Source organism: Lolium perenne, chromosome 1 (genome assembly GCF_019359855.2).
Source record: "Lolium perenne isolate Kyuss_39 chromosome 1, Kyuss_2.0, whole genome shotgun sequence".
Lineage (NCBI taxonomy): Eukaryota > Viridiplantae > Streptophyta > Magnoliopsida > Poales > Poaceae > Lolium > Lolium perenne.
Genome location: NC_067244.2, coordinates 242,217,894 through 242,238,367, shown reverse-complemented (window position 1 = coordinate 242,238,367; position 20,474 = coordinate 242,217,894). Strand labels below are relative to the sequence as shown.

At 44.9% G+C, this 20,474-nt stretch overlaps 3 protein-coding genes and 1 long non-coding RNA gene across 4 annotated transcripts; 1 reads left to right on the top strand and 3 right to left on the bottom strand.

Annotated features, from left to right (window-relative positions):
- Positions 1–1,836: 1,836 nt before the first annotated feature.
- On the bottom strand, positions 1,837–3,459 carry LOC127327420 (uncharacterized). Its single transcript, XM_051354196.2, has one exon. The coding sequence runs from the start codon at positions 3,377–3,379 to the stop codon at positions 2,072–2,074; it is 1,308 nt and encodes a 435-aa protein (XP_051210156.1). The 5' UTR covers positions 3,380–3,459; the 3' UTR covers positions 1,837–2,071.
- A 557-nt stretch (positions 3,460–4,016) lies between these two features.
- Positions 4,017–10,357, bottom strand: LOC127327418 (ABC transporter B family member 5). The gene is made up of 12 exons (XM_051354194.1): positions 10,115–10,357; positions 9,853–9,907; positions 8,730–8,905; positions 8,295–8,516; positions 7,986–8,224; positions 7,314–7,839; positions 6,962–7,235; positions 6,279–6,885; positions 5,973–6,201; positions 5,447–5,713; positions 5,105–5,368; positions 4,017–4,986 (listed from the first exon to the last, which is right to left on the bottom strand). The coding sequence occupies exons 1-12, from the start codon at positions 10,355–10,357 to the stop codon at positions 4,285–4,287; spliced, it is 3,804 nt and encodes a 1,267-aa protein (XP_051210154.1). The 3' UTR covers positions 4,017–4,284.
- Positions 8,776–19,724, top strand: LOC127327422 (uncharacterized). The gene is made up of 4 exons (XR_007868541.1): positions 8,776–8,908; positions 10,083–12,471; positions 18,664–19,340; positions 19,455–19,724. It is a non-coding gene; the product is annotated as an uncharacterized lncRNA (long non-coding RNA).
- On the bottom strand, positions 12,572–18,968 carry LOC127327419 (ABC transporter B family member 9). The gene is made up of 12 exons (XM_051354195.2): positions 18,696–18,968; positions 18,411–18,465; positions 17,635–17,810; positions 16,849–17,070; positions 16,541–16,779; positions 15,824–16,349; positions 15,474–15,747; positions 14,766–15,396; positions 14,468–14,696; positions 13,961–14,227; positions 13,608–13,871; positions 12,572–13,498 (listed from the first exon to the last, which is right to left on the bottom strand). Exons 1-12 carry the CDS (start codon positions 18,966–18,968, stop codon positions 12,854–12,856), a joined length of 3,801 nt encoding a protein of 1,266 aa, XP_051210155.1. The 3' UTR covers positions 12,572–12,853.
- Positions 19,725–20,474: the final 750 nt, after the last annotated feature.

The window sequence follows — 20,474 nt, the reverse complement described above, 5'->3', positions numbered from 1 at the left end:
TTCGTTGCATAGATTGTTCTTTGCTGGGTACGGCATATATCTTGTGCTTTGTAGACGGCTGATGATCTCTCGAGAGAATCATCACTCTACTAGGGCTTAAAGTAAAACCCACTGTTCAAAAAATCGGCCGAGTAGACGATTAATCGCTCGATTAATCGCTACTCATGAGGTGACCGTGTAGATTAGTGAGATTCGGCTGGATTACTCGCCAGAGACGATTAATCGCTCCGACGGACGATTAAACGGGATGGTCCGTCCGATTAAATTGTCCGGCCCAAATGTCAAAATAAGTCCATCCGCTCGACCCACCGCCTCCCGCACAATTCCTGTGGCGTGATTAAATGTGAGCAACTAACTCGACGTTTCCGTTCCTCTAGAAATACTGCTATGATTCCACTCGCCGCCGCCCCCATTGCTTGCCTCCGGCGGCGCATCTAGCAGGCCATCACCAGGGGCAGACGTGCAGCAGCTTCTGCCTCTCCTCATCGCCTTCGCGTCGTCCAGGAACACAAGCCCGACGCGCCCAGTCGCTCCCCGTCAACCGTCGGGTTCCGGCGCCAGGACGGCAGGACCTGCTTCTCTACTCGGTCGCCTGCTTCAAGAACATCTCCGGCCCCTTGAATGCAATACACGGTATCATGTCCATCTTATTCTCCTCTGTTTCCCTGGTCAGCTATATTGGTTCAATCTCGAGAATCTTCCAATTCTCACTTACACGGTTGTGTGGTAGACCATCAGATTTTGATCCTTCTTGAAATAATTATGATGCTCATCTTATTTTTATCATTCTCATATAAGTAATCTCCAATCCACGCAGCATTATACATAACCAAGATGCCGTAGCTATTTTAATCGGAACCAAGAACCAGTACCGGATGGTATGATAATATTACTCAGAGTCGTAGCTAGTTTCAGGACAAAGATGCAAGATGCTAGATAGTCTCAGATCCGTAGCTACTATTCAGGACGTAGCTAGTATAATCTGTGTCTAGTACAGAGCATGGTTCTCATTTGAAGTGTTGTACAGAGCATCGTGTTTTACGTTTAATATGCTGCCAATCTTTGCAATACATGATGACACCAATTTACCGTTTGTAGATGGCTGCTTCGTGCTAAAGAGGTGGCAAGTTCCCGTGCCCTTAAGAGGAATTCAGATGATATGGGATGGGAGTTTGCAATATTGTTTGATCCAGATGACTTGCAAAGCATCAGATGCAAGTTGTGTGGAAAAGAGATGTCGGGAGGATGTGATGCAGCCTTCAATCTTGGGATCTAACAATCCCATTCCTATCTATTTTATCTTGCTTGTGAGAGAACTCTTTATTTTCTAGACATGATTATATAATATGGACTATTCGTGATGTTGCTGCTATATGTATCTTTGGACCTGGTTATGTAATAGTAATATGTACTGCCGTATTGGTATTTTGTATTGATTTTCTAATATGTTCAGCTACCATGATGTTCTGTATTTATCTATTTGTTGTATGGCTGCCAAGGGTCGGCCAGTGGATTAGTGGATTTGCATGTGTGGTCGATTGTCTAAGTTTGGTCAAACATTAAAGGTAATATTTCGAATATTGCTCTTATCAAGTACTGATGTTGTGCTCTTTTACAGGTTTTACTTGTTCAATATATCATATTTTAGTGCTCTGAACCTGCAATTTTGAAAAAACCTCGCCGATTAATAGTCGACCGATTAAATCAGTTAATAGGCCGATTTCCGATTAATCCCCAAACTCAAGCTAACCGAGCAGTTAACGATTACCTTTTTTTGAACATTGGTAAAACCATCAGTTCTGAAAGCAATACGGAGTGTTTAAAGACAGCACATGATTTTCTAACTGGAAATAATCAACCGAGCTTCAGTTCAGAAGCTGACTGAGCTTTCACTTAATCAGAAGTATGATGCACATCTTTTATCTGCCATTGAAGAAAAATGTCAGAAATTGTTGCATACCGAGGAGCATTATACATTTTCCCTCAACTACTACTAAATATAGAGTACTTTGTAAGTGAAAACAAATGGAACCGCTAGCCTCCTGTCACAGCAGCACAGGTATTTGAAATTTCAGGATGACAAGGCTAGATCATCGAGGAGCTTCACCTCACTTGCGCCGCTGCTGCAAACACACTCAGCAAGAGACAGCCACCCTTCAGCATCCACCCACGCCCCACTCTCCACCATCTTCTCCAACACGAAGCAGGCCTCATCCGCCTTGCCGTCGTCGCCGAGCCCTTTCGCCAGGTGCCTGAAGGTGTGCGCCAGAGGGCGGTGCCCGCTCGCCATCATGGCGTTGAAAACCCGCAGACCCAGCTCGAAGTTGCCGGCTCTGCAGCACCCGTCGGCCAGGACACGGTACGTGGCCGCGCTCGGCACTACGCCGTCCTTGAGCTGCATCTCGACCAGCGCCTTGTGCGCCTCGGCCACCCTGCCGCCGTCGTCGCAGAGACACTTTATCAGCACATTGTAGCTCGCGTCGTCGGGCTTGAGCTTGCGCCCGCGCATGTCGGAGAGCAGCCCCCTGACGGCATCGACGTCGCCCTGCCCGGCATAGGCGCTCATCAGCACGCCGTAGTTGGCCACCTCGGTCTGGCACCCCTGGTACTCCATGTCGAACATCATCTTCCTGGCATCCTCAAGCCGCCCCGCGTCGCAGAGGCCTCTCATCAGCAGCGCGTAGGTCACGGCGTTGGGCGCCACGCCCCGGCGCACCATCTCCTCCCTGAGCCGCGCCGCCGCGTCCAGGTCCCCTTCCCGGCACGCGGCGCCCACCAGCGTGTTGAATGTGGCCGCCGTGGGCCGCACGCCGCGGCCGAGCATTTCGTCGAGCACCGCGCGGGCGCCCGCGGACCCGTCCCGGGCGCAGACGCCCTTGAGGATGATGTTGTAGGACACGGCGTTGGGGCGGACGCCGAGCTTGGCGGCCCGGGGGAGCACGGCCCGGGCGGCGTCCACGCGGCCGTTGCAGACGAGGCAGTGCAGCAGCGCGTGGAAGGTGGCGTTGGAGTGGGGGCAGAAGGCCGGCACGGCGCGGTAGAAGACGAGCAGCGCGGCGTCCGGGCGGGAGGCGGCGCCGAGGCGGTCGATGAGCGCCGCGAAGACGGTGGCGCGGAGCGGGGCGCGGCGGGCGTGGAGTGTGGAGAGGAGGGGCAGGAGGAGCGGGAAGAGGCGCGCGCGGGCCAGGCGGTAGAGCACGCAGGCGGCGAAGGGGTGGTCGTGGAGGCGGCGCGGCGCCGAGAGGAGCGCGGCGGCCGCGGCCACCGGGGACGGGAGCGACTTGAGGTGGAGGAGGAATGGGTGCGGCTCCGGCGGCGGGCGGGGCTTGTAGAGGAGCTTGCTCGGGTCCCGGCGGTGGGTCGCGGCGGCGGCGGGCATCGGGGTTCCGGAAGCACCGGTGAACCCCCCAGCAGCGGCGCGCGCTTTGCCAAACTTGTGATGGACCGAAATACGTGAACGCTGTAGGTTAACGTATAGGTTTGTTTTACGCCTCTCTCGTTCGAGCGACCGGGCCCCGCCGCCGCTGTGCCGTGTCACGCCGGCGCACGCCCATCTCAACCGCCGCATCCCGCCGGCGCAACTTCGCCGATCCGGCGCGCCAGAGGCTGCTGGCCAGTCGTATGTCCCCTCCTTCCCAGCAGCGGAGGCCTCGGCCCTCCGGTTCGCGTTCGTCGCCTTCGCGGACGCGATGCAGCACTGGACGGCGCGCCGCTCGCTCCCGCAGTGCTCTGTGCACGGAGGATCTGCCCGCGGGTGGGGAGCGCAGCCGGTGCTCGGCGCCACACACGGACCGGCTCGATCGCATGCTCAAATCGCTGGTCTGCTGCCTGCTCTATAATGTGATACCGGGCACGCCGCCGTCCATGACGATGCTGATCCAGCAAGTCGCCTCCGGCGTCCGCGCTAGGTACGTACATTGCTTCAACTCTATAATGTTCCATTCCCATTTCCCAATAGTATGTTCTTCAATTTAGTTCCCGCAATTCTGGAAGCGCCACTTCATTCACTGCCTGCAAATTTTTCGTAACCTCTAGCCCCCCAAGGTCATTCCACTAGCACCAGATAGGCTGATAGGTTGTAGCCCCCCAACAAATAATCATATATTGTTGGTTGATGTATGGAATTACAATGTATGCCTACCCAAGCCTGTCAGTGGCACAGTTGAAGTTTAGATACATTACATGGCACATGCCACAATTCATACAGAAATGCCAGGTATTAGAAATGGGCGTGTAGGATTCGCCAAGGAGCCCGCGTTTTAACTAGCAACATATCTCAATCGCCTAAGCCGCCGTACATTCTAGTAGTTCGACTTGATTCCGTGGTCCAAGCCTGCTTGTATCATGTTGCACCGGGCGAAGTTTTACAAGCGAAGCATACGCTCCTCCTTCGGTGCCCATCAGGGTCTCGTGCGTCCCTTTCTCCACGATCGCGCCGTCCTTCAGAACCGCGATTACGTCGGCTCCTTGGATCGTTGAGAGGCGGTGCGCCACGATGACGGTCGTCCTGCCAACCATCATTCGATCCAACGCGTCTTGAACGATGTGCTCCGACTCGGCATCTAACGCGCTCGTCGCCTCGTCCAGAAGCAGTATCCTTGGGTCCTTGAGGATGGCCCTTGCGATGGCTATGCGCTGCTTCTGCCCGCCCGATAGCTGGCTTCCTCTCTCTCCAACTGCCGTGCTGTACCCGTGTGGCATGCTCGATATGAATTCGTGGGCGTTGGCTGCTTTAGCAGCCACAGCAATCTCTTCCTCGGTTACCTCTTCATGCTTTCCGTATGCTATGTTGGCTCGTATCGTGTCGTTGAACAGTACTGGTTCTTGGCTTACCAGTCCCATCTGGTCCCTCAACCAACTGAGCTTTAGGCTTTTGATTTCCACTCCGTCCAATAAGATTACACCAGAATCAGGATCATAGAAACGCTCTAGCAAAGCAATTACTGTAGATTTCCCGCTGCCACTTTGGCCAACAAGCGCGACAGTCTGCAATTAAACATGTTACTAGGTAAGTCTTGGAAAAAAATACTGTATTATAGTAGATTGAATCTTCGCAATAACTGTGAGAAAATGACAAAAGTTAAACTTCTGGTTTAAGCAAGACCTTTTTAGAGGGAACGCTCAAATTAAAGTCGCTGAATATTTGAATATCTGGACGCGATGGGTATCTGAAGCTGATATGCATAAAGTCAATGTCACCCTTGACAAGCTTCATGGTTGAACCTTCCCCGCTGCTGGAATCGATTTGAGATTTTCTATCTAAGATCATGAATATGGAATTTGCAGAATCTTTTGCCTTGGTTGAATCAGAAGCCATAGCGCTAGTTTGTGATGCTCCAATCATGGCCAATACTAGAGCAAAGTTAGCCTGCATTATATAATATAATACAAATCAAATATCATAATAGTATATTCTAGGCAAATATTTTTGAATTCTAGTGGTTACCTGGAAGACGCTGCCAAAAGTAGAGTTGCCTTGACTAATAAACTTTGCACCAACATAGTAACATAGAGAAGAAGTGGCATACAGAATCATATATGAGAAACCAAAGCCAAGACCTCCGACTATTCCAGTTCTAATTCCTTGATCTTTAGAAGCTTGACATTTCTGATTGTATATTGTCATCACTCTCTTCTCGGCGCAAAAAGATGCTACTGTTCTGATGCTACCAACTGCTTCAGTTGCCACTTGACTTGCTTCTTCATACATGGTCTATCAGCGAATATCAATCAGAAACATAAGGAAGGGGGAAGATAAGCATGTTCATGAGAAAAAAAATAACATGAAAAGCATAGTTAACAGCATCGTCGCACAGAGGTTACTGTTAATCAACTGTGCTAACTTATCAAACCCCTTGTCAGCATGAGGTATGTATCGAGTCTACCTTTTGAGGTTTTTTACTTTAGAAATGAATAAGGCGGAAATGCGATTAAAGTAAAAGTTCGTAGCATAAAGCTAATTCATGATTCACCTTGGCATCTTGACTAAACCCCTCTAGGAACTTAACTTGGGCGTAACCCTGGAGACCCATTAAAGGAATTACAATTAAGATGACCAATGAAAGCTTCCAGTCTGCGATCATTGCTATTACAAGGCCACAAAGAAATGATGCAGTACATTGGACCATTAAGGCCAAGTTACCACCTACAAGACGTCTCACATTAAGGGCATCTGTACATAGCCTTCCACCAAGTGCTCCACTATAAGAGGTGAAAGAGGGAGTTAGTATCTTTATTGCTCCATTCTGACTTTCCGAGAATAGATAAGGATAACTCACCTAGAATTTGCAGGATGATCAAACCAAGCAGCCTCTTGGTACAGTAAGCTTTGAAATGTCAAAGTACGAATGCGCTCTACAAGTTTTCCACCTGCTATTTCAAATAGAAGGCTATTTGCCAGCTTTGATATCAATGCAACTGCGCCCAGCCCAACACATAGCAATCCCCAAAAGATAGAATCTTTCTGTCGCTTGTCTGTTGGTAATTCATAGAATATTTTTGCGGCACTAGCCATTACCAAACCCATCATTGGGTAGACAGTTCCATCAATTACTGCCGCAAGAGAACCAAATAAAAGAACTGCCATTTCTGGTTTGTTTAGGCCAAATAGGCGGCCCATTGGGGCCTTCTTGGATGGTTGGCCATCAGTGTTCTTGTTTTGTTTCTCAACATCTGCACCATCCTTGGTGCCAGGCAAGCTCACAGGGAGGATTAAAGAATGACGACCGCTCCCACCTGGACTTCTACTAATTGATCGCTCGAGTGATTGACTTCTTTCAGATAATGGACCTGATATTCCAGCATTTATCCCCCCGTGTGCCTCTTGTAGCCGAGTAAGCTGAGAGTACGCCCCAGCAGGATCTTTTACCAATTTATCATGATTTCCTAAGTGAACCATTTCGATTTAGTTCATCTGTTTTGGCATGAAATCAAAGTAAAGTCGAGCAGGGAAAGCGTTTACCTTGTTCGACTATTTTTCCTCCAGAAATAACTGAGATGCAGTGAGCATTTCTAACAGTGCTCAGACGGTGTGCCACAACAATTGTTGTTCTCCCAACCATGATCTTGTTTAGTGCTTCTTGAACTGCCCTCTCAGACCCCAAATCCAAAGCACTAGTCGCTTCATCGAGCAAAAGGATTTTTGGATTTTTTAGGATGGCTCTCGCGATCGCAATCCTTTGCTTCTGCCCCCCTGAAAGCTGAGCACCACGTTGTCCAGCTGTTGTGTCATAACCCTGAAATCATATGAGAGCATCATTAGGACTATGTTTACATACGTGGAACTGGGGTAAAGATTGCATTTGCTTAAGTACATTAGGCAAATTCTCGATGAACCTTGCTGCATTGGCAAGCTCAGCTGCTCTCTTGATCTCTTCAAGTGTTGCATCCTCTTTTCCATAGGTTATGTTCTCCTTGATGGATGTCATGAAGAGCATTGGTTCCTGGTTAACAAGACCTATCTGCCCTCTTATCCAGTCTAACTTAAATCTCTTGATGTTCATTCCATCGATCAACACTTCACCAGCCTGTGGATCATAAAATCTCTCAACCAGATTGATCACAGTTGATTTTCCACTCCCACTCTCCCCAACTATGGCCATTGTTGTGCCACTTGATACATGCATTGAAAGTCCACCAAATATTACTTGCTCTGGCCTGCTTGGGTAACTGAAAGACACATCCCTCAGCTCTACATCACCTTTGATGTCTTCTAACACAATACCGGTAGTATCATCATAGTCAATCTCTGGTTTCCTGTTGATTGTTGTAAACAGTCTGTAAGCGGCAACTCTTCCTTCCTCAAAGGCAGCAATGCAGGGGGTTGCATCACCCAATGATCTACCCCAAACAGTTGAAAAATTGCACGTTAGAAGACATGTAGCATCTTAAGATTGGATTTATGGAAGTATTTTGCAACCTGTTGTAGAGTACTATAACTTGTCTATCTATACTGGTTGAATTTAGTTAGTAAGCTGGGAACTAACCTTGCTCCTATAATGACAGCGAACAATATGTTCATGATATCCGCTCCACTATATCCTTTGCTGAGAGTTAACTTACTACCATACCATATAATCAGTCCAAAGCTGGACAAATAGACAAAGGAAAGGAAACCCATGCCGAAACCTTTAATAGCCCCTTCCTTGACGGTGCCCTTGTATGCTTTCTTTATGAGATTGTTGTAGAGGTCCATGGTTTTCTTTTCACCATTGAATGAAACCACCTGTTATAGTATGTATACTGATTAGTTAAGGATTTGTCGTTCTTGATTGCATCATCAACAAAGGGCCTACCGTTCTTATGGATCCAATTGTCTGTTCTACAATATTTCCTGCATCGACGTATGATGCTAGGCCCTCGCTAGATACTTTGGAAAGCATCTTTGAGATGATTCCAGCTGCAACTGCTAATGGTGGTATAGTGCAAAGCATTACAATGGTTAGGAGCCAGCCTTTGATGAACGCCACAATAAACCCACCAATGAAAGTGGTGATAAGCTGTAGAAACTTCCCGACCTAGAAAAAAAGATGGGGGATGCAAAGAAATTAAACAATATTATGATGTATCCTCGTTTTCCTAAACATCAACCGAAACCTCGTTTTCTAAAAACTGACTGCTAAACCCAGTTATCCAAACAACCACATAAAGCACTGCTTGTATATGATAACTAAGCAACCCATTTTCTTCTGTTGGTGGTAAAGCAAAATAAGAAACTGCAGGCGTTGTACCTTCTCACCAATAGCATCTTGAATTAGTATTGTATCAGCAGATATACCGGAGACTATGTGTCCACTTTTCATTTCCGTGTCAAAGAATGGCATATCTTGTTTCAAAACTGAGTTGAGATACAAAGATCGAATGCGAGCTGCCTGTCTCTCCCCAGTCATGGTCCAGCATGATATCTCTGGTAAGCATAGGTATTAATTTTAAGAATGATTTACTTACAATAATAAAATATAATGACGTAGCAAAAGCATCAATAGATGATCTGATATTGAACATTAGCCGTTGGTATGCTCAAAGTACTAGATTTTGAGCATATGCTATTCGAAGACATTAATATACTCAAATCTAATGCGAGTTCCAACTATAACCAGACATACTCATATGCTATCTTGACAGACGATCAAGTACGAGAACATACAGCGTCATAAATATTTGGAACAATAAGTCGACTTCTCTACCCCCATGGCCAAAGTTCACCTCTCAACCTTGAAATCTAAAACTGTGAAATGCAGCCTTGATCTATTGAAGCAGTCCACTTCAACCTCAAGCGGTTTTGACTTATGTGGAATTGTGGATGCCATGCACATGCCACGTCATTGTCGTATCTCTGCCATGTCATCAAATCCTATATTTCTATCTGTCGTGACAACATTTTTTCCATTTCTAGTAATTTTTTGTGAACGTTTTGACGGTGTAGTTTGTCATAGATTGTTTATTCCTCTGTGGTTGTTTATTCGTGGTGGCAACATGTCAATGGCGTGGACCACACGTGACATCTGCATCAGTCAAAACCGCTTGTGAAAAGTGTGCAATTTTAGTAGTTTGAGGTGGTAAATCAAATGGTTTTGGAATTCAGGGTTGAATATCGAACTTCCGCTAGGGTTTAGGGTTAAAAGTTGGTCTTATTTCTATTTGGTATATGCTATGGTATTCAAGTTTGTCTGCAACAGTTCTTGTTGCATCTGACTCTTCTATGGTAGTTGAGTATCATACCTTGCGTGGCTGGGTGGCTTGATTAGGAATAGTGGGATTCAATAGGATCTACTTGCAGCTGGAAAGTATATAAATAATTGGGGAAGTCCATGCAAATATAGCATTAAGATCATGTGTGGAGGTCATACTTACCGAGAAAACAAGCAGGCAATGTTCCAATGGCTAAGTACACAAACTGGAGAACCACCTGAAAGAAATATGCCAGCCATATTACAAAATCTCTATTATTCTGATATTGTGCATAAAAAAAATATGACCACCTTTAATCCTATTGATGCCAGTGTCAAATCAAGGTGTCAAGTTTCATATTAGGGTCCTTTAGGCTATCAGCCGATCTGTAACAAGTTTCAGTGGTGTTGCAGGTTTGCAGATTGATACACAAGCAAAAGGGTACCTTGTTGACTCGCGGAAGGATGGTGTCGGGGGTGGCACCCCCAAAGGCATCGATCATCCGCCCAAAGATGATCGTCATGACCACCTGTGACATACCACTTCCAACCGCGGCAACCGTGCCGACCAGCATCAGCACCATGTCGGTAACATCTGCGTTCTTGAACATGTCATGGAACGGCGCCTTGCCACCCTTGGTCATCTTCTTCCTGCCTTTCTCCTCCCCTGCTTCTTCACCCTTCCCCATGGTATGCCTACCAGGCAACTGACTAGCTGTCTGTTTATTGCTCTGGCTGTAATGTAGAGAGTAGCGTAGCTTCTGCTTTTATAGTGTCGTTGTCTTGTTAGTTAGCAGTTAACTGCATTCACAAGAGTAACCATAAATGAGATGTGGTTAATAGTTGAGTAACAAAAGAAATAACACAGATAATGTGTCCACAAGGTGTGAGGACAACATAGAGACAAATAGGATAATAAAACCAGCCAGAACAGCAACATATGGTTAGCGCTCACCCTTCACAGTGCACTCCTGCACAGATGCGCTTATATCCTTCTGTTTGAATATTGCATCATCATGCTTTTTCCTATTTTTGTTGGATTTTCCGGTGAACATTAAACTCAAAAGGTGTTTGAAGAAAGTTTGTCAACAATTTTGTTTTCATCTTCATTATTCTTTTGATTTATTGTTTGATGGATTTTCTCATTTTGTTACTCTTAACATAGAACAGGTTGAATTATACACAATAAAGAAGTTTCCAAAACTTCCAGGGCTGGAGCAATTTCTGTCCCAATCCATAGTAGTCAGTAGAGCACTCGGATGATGTTTTGTGAGTGCACCTCTTATTAGTGTATACATCTTTTTCATGACGGGTGAAAGTGATCTTGGCTGTGGCTGAAAGTGATGTTGGTTGTTTAGCGGACATGTGAAAGCCGGCTATGACCAAATCCATGATGACAGCTGCTGCAATCTGAGATCTTCACCGGGAAAGCAACATCCCTCCAGGAACTCTTCTTCCTTGAGACCTTGACAGTTGACAGTGGCCTGAAGGAAATTTTACTGCTAATTTTAATATGGCCAGCTGTTTTATTACTAACTGTTTACATCAAATCATGACTAGGACATTTGGCTGCTTCTGCCAGATTTACTTGATTTTTTCTTGAACATTTTTCTAATATTAGTACCTCTCGTCGTCTGTGCCTGGCAGGATTTACGAATGTTCAGATCTGGAAATAGTTCGTCGCACGTTCGCAATCTTGCAGCCGCCGGAGTAATCCAAATGGCAGAGCCCAGGATCTATGTTTTGAATGGTTGGAGCATCACCTCTTTTTGTGTCCTACTGCGTGTTGTCGTATGTGAGAACGTCACCCAAATGGCATGGCCTGTTCTTCTTCTGCAGCTTATTATGCAGATTCTGGCCGGCGTAATGTGTACGACCTACGCCCCTTTGGCGATGATATGTACAGTGGCTGATAGCGCAGTCTTCCCTATTTAGAAACATGTAATGCATGCATACAAAATTATGTGGGGATTAAAGTTTAATTGGAGCAGCTTGTGGATAAGAGGTGCATCTAATAAAATTTAGAGAAAACCTTCCGATCAGCTTATCAGTTGAGAAAACAAAAACCTTTTTCTTTGGGGTCAGTCTCTTCCATGTTAGGCGCGTATTAAAAAATGATTTTTATTACTCCCTCTGACACATTATTTGCCACTAAAATGGATGTATGTACAATTAAAGTATGTCTAGATACATCTATTGGTAGTAATATAAATCGGAGGGAGTATTTTCAAAAGTTCAACTGAAAATGATCTTTCTTACGGAGTATTTTTTTAATCAAAATCTAACCTTTCTGCTCAATGTCATCCTCTCCAGCCCAAAAAAGTAGAGGCGTGAGACTTCAGATTTGTTTTATGACGGCAGACTATTGTGTTTGACTGTTTGAATCGTGGAATGCGAGTTGAGCCTGGCCCAGTTGAGCCCAAGGGTTGGGCCGCACGCCTGCACCTCATCAGCCAAAAATCCCCGACCGCGCCGCCGCCGGGCGCCCATCTCTACCGTAGCTCGCCGGCGCAACTTCGCCGACCCCGTGCCACAGGATAGCCCTGCGTACGATCTATCCCATCAGCAAGCGCAGGCCTCGCCCTCCGGTTCGCGTTCGCCGCGAACGCGACGCCGCACTGGATGGCGCGCCGCCGGTGTAGTGCCACGGAGGACCTGCTCCCGGAGGAATGCAGCCGGAGCCTGGCGTCGCACATGGCCTGGCTAGCTGGATCCTTTACGGCCGAGCCGCTGCCTGCCCGACGAGTCCATGGGGTTGCATTTTTGTCACGCCGCAGCCGTCCATCTCCGGCGTCCGCGCCAGGTATACCTCCTGAACCCTACGATGAACCACCTTCGCACTATGTCTGTCAGTTTAATTCGGCAATTTCGTCAAGCATCGTGTCATTCACTGCCTCGGATGTAGCCCCCAAACAAATTATTCCAAGGATTTCGATGATGTATGGACTTATTTTGATAGTAACAATGTGCCTACAGGCTGTATGCAAAGTTGCTGGCAATCCAGCTCAAGTTCAGATACACTCTCTGCTACGCTTTTTTACAATAAATCACGCATGGAACATTTTCTTGTATATCCATCAAGGCGTCTATACTCTATACCTCCATTAGTAACGTATCTCTATTGTCTAAGCAGCCAACTGTACATTGTACTAGTTCAAATTGACTCTGTTGCCGAAACATCTGCATTATGTTGCCTTGGGGTGGAGTTCTATGAGCGAAGCGTAGGCTCCACCGGCGATGCCCATCAGCGCGTCATGCCTTCCTTGCTCCACAATCGTGCCATCCTTCAGAACTGCAATTATATCGGCCCCTTGGATCGTCGAGAGACGGTGTGCCACGATAACGGTTGTCCTGCCAACCCTCATGCGGTCCAATGCGTCCTGAACGATGCGCTCTGACTCGACATCCAGCGCGCTCGTCGCCTCGTCGAGGAGCAGTATCCTTGGGTCCTTGAGGATAGCCCTTGCAATAGCTACGCACTGTTTCTGCCCGCCTGATAGCTGGGTTCCTCTCTCTCCAACTGTCGTGTTGTACCCCTGTGGCATGCTTGATATGAATTCATGTGCATTGGCTGCTTTAGCAGCCGCGACAATCTCTTCCTCGGTTGCCTCGTCATGCTTTCCGTATGCTATGTTGGCACGTATTGTGTCGTTGAAAAGTGCCGGTTCTTGGCTTACCAGTCCCATCTGATCCCTCAACCAACTAAGCTTTAGAGTTTTGATTTCCACTCCGTCGAGTAAGATTACACCAGAATCAGGATCGTAGAAACGCTCTAGTAAAGAAATTACAGTAGATTTGCCGCTGCCACTTTGACCAACAAGCGCAACAGTCTGCAGTAAGCATGTTACTAAGTTAGTCTCCTTAGAAAGTAAATTGAATCCTCGAAATATTTTTGAGAAAATGAAAAGTTAAACTTCTGGTTTGAAATTTCAGTACGACCTTTCTAGAGGGAATGCTCAAGTTAAAGTCACTCAATATTTGAATATCTGGACGGGATGGGTATATGAAGCTTATATGCATAAAATCAATGTCACCATTGACATGCTCCATGGTTGAACCTTCTTCGCTGCTGGAATCGATTTGAGATTTTCTATCTAAGATTGTGAATATGGAAGTTGCGGAATCTTTTGCCTTGGTTGAATCAGAAGCCATAGCACTAGTTTGTGCTGCTCCAACTACGGTCAAAACTAAAGCAAATAGGGCCTGCATTATATTAATTTGAAGCAAATATCAAGATAGGATAATCATGAGAATTTTTTTTGTTGATGAAATAATTCTTAATGGTTACCTACCTTGAAAACATCGCCAAAAGTGGAATCGCCCTGACTAACAAACTTTGCACCAACATAGTAGCAAAGAGCAGCGGTGAGATATAACATCATATTTGAGAAGCCAAAACCAAGGCCTCCCACTATTCCGGTTCGAATTCCCTGATTCTTAGAACCTTGATATTTCTGAATGTATTTTTTCATTACTCTCTTCTCGGCACAAAATGATGATACTGTTCTGATGCTACCAACTGCTTCAGTTGCAATTTGACTTGCTTCTTCATACATGGCCTATGATCATGCATCAATTAGAAACGAAATGAAAGGGAAAGATAAACTAAAAGTGCACCCATGTTCCCTAAATTTCTTATTGTTACAGCATTGTAGGACAGATGCTACTGTTAATGAGATGTGCCAACTTAACCACCTTTTGTCAGCATGAGGTATGTACTGAGTCCACTTATCAGAGTTTACACTATAGAAAGGGAAAAATTGGCAAATGGGCCTAAATAAAGCTAATCCATGGCTCACCTTAGCATCTTGACTAAATCCCTCTAAGAACTTCACTTGAGCATAGCCCTGGAGACCCATTAAAGGAATCACAACTAAGATGACCAATGAAAGCTTCCAGTCTGCACTCATTGCTATTATTATTCCACAAAGAAGTGTTGCAGTACAGTGAACCATTAAGGCTATGTTATCCCCTACAAGACGTCTCACATTAAGAGCATCAATACATAGCCTTCCACCAAGCGCTCCACTGTAAGAAAGAGGCAGTTAGTATCTTGAACTTGATGTTCCATTGTGAAAATTGATCAGCAAAGCTTACCTGGAATTTGCAGGATGATCAAACCAAGCAGCCTCTTGGTACACTATGGTTTGAAATGTCAAAGCACGAATGTGTTTTGTGAGTTTCCCACCAGCTATTGCAAATAGGCAACTATTTGCTAGCTTGGATATCATACCGATCACACCCAGCCCAACACATAGTAATCCCCAAAATACAGAGTCTTTCTTTCGCTTCTCTGCTGGTAATTCATAGAATGTTTTTGCAGCACTACCAAATACCAAACCCATCATTGGATAAACAGTTCCGTCAATTGCTGCTGCGAGAGAACCAAATAGAAGAACTGTTGTTTCTGGTTTGGCTAGGTTAATTAGGCGGCCAATTGAGCCCTTCTTGGATACCTTGCCATCAGTATTCTTGTTTTGCGTCTCACCATCAGCGCCATCATATTGCAGTACTGCAGTGGGGCCAGGCAAGCTGACAGTGAGGATTGAAGAATGATGGTTGCTCCCAGCTGAACTTCTACTAATTGATCGCCTGAGTGATTGACTTCTTTTCGATAATGGACCTGATCCAGCATTCAATTGGTAGCTAGTTTCCTGGTGTGCCTCTTGTAGCTGAATAAGCTGAGAGTATGCCCCAGCAGGATCCGTTACCAATTTATCATGATGTCCTAAGTGAACCATTTCAATTGAATTTATCTGTTTTGGCACAAAATCAAAGTAAAGATCAAGCAGGAAAGATACTAACCTTGCTCGACTATTTTTCCTTCAGAAACAACTGAGATGCAGTGGGCATTTCTAACAGTGCTTAAACGGTGTGCCACAACAACCGTGGTTCGCCCAGTCATGATTTTGTTTAGTGCTTCTTGGACTATCCTCTCAGACTCCAAATCCAATGCACTGGTTGCTTCGTCGAGCAAAAGAATTTTTGGATTTTTAAGGATGGCTCTCGCGACCGCAATCCTTTGCTTCTGTCCCCCTGAGAGCTGAGCACCACGTTGGCCAACTGTTGTTTCATAACCCTGAAATCATATGGAGACAGCATCAGGTTTATGTTTATATACGTGGGATTGGCCTATTGTTGAAGAGACTGCGTACATTAGGCAAATTTTCAATGAATCCTGCCGCATTGGCAAGCTCAGCTGCTCTTTTAATCTCTTCCAGTGGTGCATCCTCTTTTCCGTAGGTTATATTCTCCTTGATGGATGTCATGAAGAGCAGTGGCTCCTGGCTAACAAGGCCAATCTTCCCTCTAATCCAGTCTAGCTTAAAACTCTTGATATTCATTCCATCGATCAGCACTTCGCCAGCCTGTGGATCATAAAATCGCTCAACCAGATTTATCACAGTTGATTTGCCACTCCCACTCTCCCCAACTATGGCCATAGTTGTGCCACTTGATACATGCATTGAAAATCCACTGAATATTAGTTGCTCTGGCCTGCTTGGATAACTGAAAAACACACCCCTCAGCTCTATATCACCCTTGAGGTCTTCTAACACAGCACCAGTACTATCATTATAATCAATCTCTGGTTTCCTGTTGATTGTTTTAAACAATCTGTAAGCTGCACCTCTTCCTTCCTCAAAGGCAACAATGCAGGGGGTTGCATCACCCAATGACCTACCCCAAACAGTTGAAAAGTTCCACGTTAAAAAAGGATAACATATTAAGATTTGATTTGTGGATGTATTATTACATGCATCAAAACTAGCTAGTATTAGCAAGTTGTTATAAAATACTACAACATGTCATCTGATGGTTGAATTTAGTTAGTAAGCTGGAGAAGAACCTTTGATAGTGTTAGTACTAACCTTGCACCTATGAAGACAGATAGCAATATAATCATGATATCTGCTCCACTATATCCTCTGCTGAGGGTTAACTTACTGCCATACCATACAATTAGGCCAAAACTGGAGAAATTGATGAGGGAAATGAAACCCATGCCAAAGCCTTGGACAGTCCCTTCTTTTACCATACCCTTGTATGCGTTGTTTATGAGATTGTTGTATAGGGCCATAGCTTTATTTTCGCTATTGAATGAAACAACCTGTTATAATAGAGTACTGGTTAGTGCAGGATTTGTCATGCTTGATTGCGGGATCAACAAGTGGCCTACCGTCCTTATGGATCCAAGTGTCTGTTCAACGATATCCCCTGCATCTCTGTATGATGCTAGGCCCATGGTAGATATTTGGGACAGCGTCTTTGAGATGAGTCCAGCTGCCACGATTAATGGTAGTATAGTAGAAAGCATTACAAGAGTTAGGAGCCAGCCTTTGATGAACGCCAACACGAAACTACCAAGGAAAGTGGTAAGAAGCTGTAGAAACTTCCCGACCTAAAAAATGGAATGGGGAAATGTAAAACTATATAAGATTATGACTTATTGCAAACTGTTAATACAGAATTATATCAGAGTCTTACTACTAGTAAAATTATTGTCATTGTTATTGGCTTCCGGAGATGGTCCACAAACTCCCCTAACAAAAAGATGACACCGAGGAAGGATCTATACGCATGGGCAGGCACATGTGGTATCATGGGTATTCTGCTGAATACCCATAATTTTTGGCAAAAACTTTAAACCTAGTGCAAGATTTATCAATTCTAGTCTGTTTTCTTTGAAATACCATGCATGTCGTGACATGAGCGCTCACTGGTGTTGTTGGTTAGAACTAGTGCATGGTAACAGCTGCTCATTGGATCGACTACCAGTATATATTCACTAATTTCGGCTGTGTTTTTTTTCAACATTTTTTAATTTTAAATACCCATTGTTAAATTTCTGGGCCCGCCACTGTCTATACACTAATAGAAGCTGAATCATCACTAGAAAAGTAGCGAAGCAACATATTTATCTTTTTTACCACGTAAATCAAATTGGAAGCTGCCGGATTTGTACCTTCTCGCCAGTAGCATCCTGAATTAGAATTGTGTCAGCAGATATACCAGAGACTACTTGTCCACTTTTCATTTCTGTGTTAAAGAACGCCATGTCTTGTCTCAGAATCGACTTGAGGTACAAAGATCGAATGCGAGCTGCCTGCCTCTCCCCAGTCACTGTCCAACATGATATCTCTGTTGAGCATGGTTGTTATGGAAAAGAATGATTCCAGTGACATTCTGAAGTCTAATAATTCAGCAAAAGCGTATTGACTATGTGTGCCTCTGGTATTTATAGATATTATGGTGCTCAAAATGTTTGATTTTGAGCATATGGTCTTCCAAGATATCAATAGCTGAAATATAATACTGAGTTCAACTATTGTCAAACATAATCATATGTTGTATTTACATGGTCAAGTATCTGCAACATGATACTTGTTTGCAATAATTAACTATTATGCCATGGTACCGAAGTGTCTGCAATATTTTTCACTGTTGAGAATCGTCTGATTCCTTTATGGTAGCTGAGTATCATACCCATGGCTGGGTTACCAGAAGAGATGTTGTTAAATGAAAAATAGTACTGTATGTAGCATTTGCTAGGATCTTTTTTTTTAGGTAAGCATTTGCTAGGATCTGCTTGCTTCTTGATAGTATATAAATAATATGAAATCCATGGAAATATACCATGAAGGTCATGTTTATCGGTCATATTTACAGAGTTCTGGAAAGTATGTACATAACGGGAAAATCCATGCAAAGATACCATACATATGCATCTGTCGTACTTACGGAGAAAACAAACTGGCAATGCTCCAAAGGCTAAGTAGACAAACTCTAGAACCACCTGAAAGAAACATGCCAGCCAGATTACAAAATCAGTTTTCTGCTGGTATTGTCAAAAGAAGAACTATGTTTACATTTACAAATCAAGGGCATGCCAAATAAAAATCTATTTGCAGAATAATCTATACCAATGTTGAATTTTGTATCATTGTCCTGTAAGCTATCGGCCAATCTGTAACAAGTTTCAGTTGTGCTGCAGGCTTGCAGATTCATGAAGAATCAGAATGGTACCTTGTTTACTCGGGGAAGGATGGTGCCGGGGGTTGCGCCCCCAAAGGCATCGACCACCTGCCCGAAGATGATGGCCATGATCACCTGTGACATGCCGCTCGCAAGTGCGCCGAGTGTGCCAACCAGCATCAGCACCACGTCCATGGCGTCCGCGTTCCTGAAAAGGTCATGGAACGGCGCCTTGCCACCCTTGGCCATCTTTTTCGAGCCATTCTCCTCGTCTGCTCCGCTCATCACTCCGTCAGCGGCTCTTGCACTGGTTGTGTCTACCATGCTATCCCTACCTGGTGCTTGGCTAACTGTCGCCTTATTACTTAGCAGGCAGCTGCATAGTCGAGTAACAAAAGGAAAATGGCATAGATAATGTGTCAACAGGATGTGTGGACAACCTAGAGACGACCACTATGATAAGTCCAGGTCCGGCAATTAGCATGACCGAATGCATGGTGATAGCCACTAGAATCTGAGATCTTTTTGACCGTGGGTTGGAAATTTGGAAGCACCGTCCCTTGGGGACTCTTATTGGTTGACTGCAGACTGGAGACATTTTGAAGCTAATGTAATACGCCCAGTTGTCTTCAGCAGCTCTTTACGTCAGCTGATGGCTAAGACATTTCGGCAGAGTTTGCCCAAACATAATCGCAGGTTTCACCACTCTCCCAATATTACTACTACTAAGCAGCTCTGACCCAGTCGTTAGGTTGGCAACTCTGATGGTTACTATGTGTCGTCTTACCTGGCTTCTCTTTGTTTTGTCAGGTTATATCTGGTCCGTGATTTCCGGTGGTATTTCTCGTGCGCTTGAAGTTGCCGGTTCGCTAGCTGCAAGCCAGAGCTCTTGCAAAATTTCTATGCTGAAGGATATTACTTTTCATCGAGGTTCTAGATGCTGAGATATGTTAAGGACTGGGAGGTGCAAATCTACGAGCGGTAGGACTGGCAGATCCTGGTTTATATGCACTGCTGAATGTTGATCTTCATCGTTCCTCAGTCTTATCCTGAGGAATTTAAAGTGGAAGTCATTTTCATTATGCAAGCCCAAAAATTCACATGGTAGCGGTATCAGTATGACGTTGACCTTCCATTTTTTAGATTTTCCGGTTTCGATTTTCACTGTCGTCGAGTTAGCGTCCAAGTTTCCTAGCTATGGGCCGTGGGGTGAACAGGAAGGTCGGCTTTTCAGACGGAAGAAAGCTCCGTATGAAAGCACAAGCTATATGGGCCGGATATGTCGCTGCCCATTAGCACATTTTATATCTTCAAGTAAGCGGAGTCCAGTTCCACTCAAAAAAAAAAAAGTAAGCGGAGTCCAGTAACAATTATGTCCTTTGAGTAGATCAAGAAATGTCTTTTATCTGTTTTTTTTACAACTTGTGAGATTTCTTCATTTATACTAAATAATTTACAGTTTTGATGCATAATAAATGTTTCGTGACTTGTTTGAAATAATTTACAGTTTTGATACATAATGAAAAGTTGGTGACCTGTTTGGAAATTACAAAGTAGATCTAAGCATGACAAGTTATGTGTGTCAACTTACATAATTTTTTCAATTATATTTTGATGTAAAATAGTTTAAAAATAGATCAATTCTATCTAGGTCCAAAAATTCACTCTACTATTAAGAAAATTATAAAGCACGGGGGATAGAGTGATGGACCAGAGGCAAAAATGGGGTGCAAGATGAGAGGGGGAATGGTGTATTGTCTTTTCTCTAAGAGGAGGTGACAGTTCCAGAAAAAAATGGTGGGTGCAAGCGATAGGAAAACGACGGTGTGT

Bases quoted from the DNA above. Each gene is read 5' to 3' on its own strand.
- LOC127327418 (XM_051354194.1), bottom strand. From the start codon at position 10,357: ATGGGGAAGGGTGAAGAAGCAGGGGAGGAGAAAGGCAGGAAGAAGATG. The intron at 7,840-7,985 runs GTTAGTTCCCAG...TGTTTGGGGTAG, and splicing joins GCTGTCATTATAGGAGCAAG to ATCATTGGGTGATGCAACCC. The intron at 7,236-7,313 runs GTACTTAAGCAA...ATATGATTTCAG, and splicing joins TCATCGAGAATTTGCCTAAT to GGTTATGACACAACAGCTGG.
- LOC127327420 (XM_051354196.2), bottom strand. From the start codon at position 3,379: ATGCCCGCCGCCGCCGCGACCCACCGCCGGGACCCGAGCAAGCTCCTC.
- LOC127327419 (XM_051354195.2), bottom strand. From the start codon at position 18,968: ATGGTAGACACAACCAGTGCAAGAGCCGCTGACGGAGTGATGAGCGGA. The intron at 18,466-18,695 runs GTACCATTCTGA...TGTTTCTTTCAG, and splicing joins TCCTTCCCCGAGTAAACAAG to GTGGTTCTAGAGTTTGTCTA. The intron at 16,350-16,540 runs GTTAGTACTAAC...TGTTTGGGGTAG, and splicing joins TCTGTCTTCATAGGTGCAAG to GTCATTGGGTGATGCAACCC.